Source organism: Arachis ipaensis, chromosome B05 (genome assembly GCF_000816755.2).
Source record: "Arachis ipaensis cultivar K30076 chromosome B05, Araip1.1, whole genome shotgun sequence".
Lineage (NCBI taxonomy): Eukaryota > Viridiplantae > Streptophyta > Magnoliopsida > Fabales > Fabaceae > Arachis > Arachis ipaensis.
The window spans coordinates 134373968-134375844 of NC_029789.2; the positions used below are offsets into that span (position 1 = coordinate 134373968).

At 27.1% G+C, this 1877-nt stretch overlaps 1 protein-coding gene across 1 annotated transcript in view; it reads right to left on the reverse strand.

The window, feature by feature from the left end:
* Positions 1-1877, reverse strand: part of LOC107644281 (protein SAR DEFICIENT 1) — a 5000-nt gene that overhangs the window by 993 nt on the left and 2130 nt on the right. Inside the window, exons 4-5 of the mRNA XM_016348115.2 lie at positions 439-599; positions 101-295 (exon numbers count right to left, since the gene is read on the reverse strand). Of these exons, the coding sequence (XP_016203601.1) occupies positions 101-295; positions 439-599 (356 nt within the window). The remainder of the gene's footprint in view (positions 1-100; positions 296-438; positions 600-1877) is intronic.

Sequence of the window (1877 nt, forward strand, 5' to 3'; positions counted from 1 at the left end):
TCATGACAAAAAAAAATTATGCAAAATTTACAAAAATTATAAAAAAAAATCCTCTAACATAAAAAACGTGTTAAAAATATAACATTCATGTGTTGCTTACCCTATTCAAATTGGTAAGCTCTTTGGTAGGAAATGTGTGGCCATTGACATCAGCTTTAATTAATTGGCAAATTGGATTAAGAAAAAGAGTGAAATGAGGGCCACGGTAGATGTAGATCTTGCTTCCCATTTCACAAGTCTTTGCATGCTTGATTGTCACTTCCCACATTTTATCTGACATCCCAATGCCCAAAATCTACTTCCAAATATCATAAAAGTAAAACAACAAAAATTAAATAATTATTATTTTTGTTTAATTAATATATAATTATTATTTCACATAATAATATAGCCTATTTAAGATTAGGATGTATGGTGCTATATATAATACTCAAGTACCTTTCTTAGCCTATGAGGATCAATAACTGATAGTTTGAGAAAGTCTTGAACAGTTTTGATCCCTTCTGAGCTCAATTTTTTGTGGAAAGCTCCATCTTTTCCAATCTTTTCTAGCCGCCACACTTCGTCATTTAGCATTGGTGGATGATGTTTTTTATACACTTCAAATTAAATATATAAAAACAAAGAAAAAGAAATATGGTATTTAGCACATATATAGTCGCATGAATATTGAATAATTAATAAAGAACAATAATAAATGTTTAGGTGCAACTTTAAAATTTATCAACTTAGCTAGCATTAATAGTCAATGCTATACATAAGATTAAAGAATGTTCTCCCCTTGCTAAAAATGTGAACCCTAAAACAAGTCAATGCAAGAACAATTATTAAATTACCACTAGCTACTTGCTTGGCTTTGTATATTTCATTCATAAATGACAAGTTGGCGAGTAATAGGAGTAGAATTTGCATAAAATACAATATACAGAAACATAAAAGTATTGATAATTAGGTATCTACCTAACTTATTAATTTATCATCATTAAAATGTTTGTTAAAAAAAAGTGGTCAAATATTTTAATATCTAATTTAATTTGATGTATATTTATAAGTGTTTTAGAAGGTATATATATGTACAAATATAATGTTACTCTATACTGGGTCAGAGTTTATATATGTTGCATCAATATCATGTGGGTTATTTTAATTTCACATCATAGGTGGTTGCATTGGTGGGACCTTAGCATCTATGTTCATGATGGACATGGACATGGTTCTTAGCTGTATAAATATATTGACCAACCATCACTTTCCACTTCATAGTTTACAATCACCATAAAAGAATGTACAAACAAAAGAGAAAAGAAAAAGTAAAAAAGATGCATTATATTATGTAATATGATCATTGATGGATCATGGCTATCACACTAGCTTTCTACAAAGGGTGAAAAGGATGCACCCTTGCAACTTGGGCTACTACCAATGCAAGTGTTTAATACTACTGCATAAAGTGTGACAATAATAAATTTGGAATCAAAGATAAGGTTAGATAATCAATTTTTTTTGGTTAATAACAGTTACTCTTTTTAAAATTATGTTATTTATTTTAAATTTTAAATTTTAAAATTAAATCATAAATCTTTATTATTAAATTCTAAATTATAAACTTAAATACTAAAATTAACTAATATTAACTAACTAAAAATTAACTTTTTTATATTTTTCGTAATATAATCCAACACGAGTTAAATTTGTATGTACTCTTTCAAACCAGCAAATTATTAATAGACTTTAATTACTATACCCTAAATTTTATATAACTTCAACTGCATACAGAAAATATGTTGGATTACTAGGCACATGCATGTAACATCAAAATTAATTTACTTTGTATTTTTCTGTTGCATGGAGACAATAGTAATCAATAACTACTACTA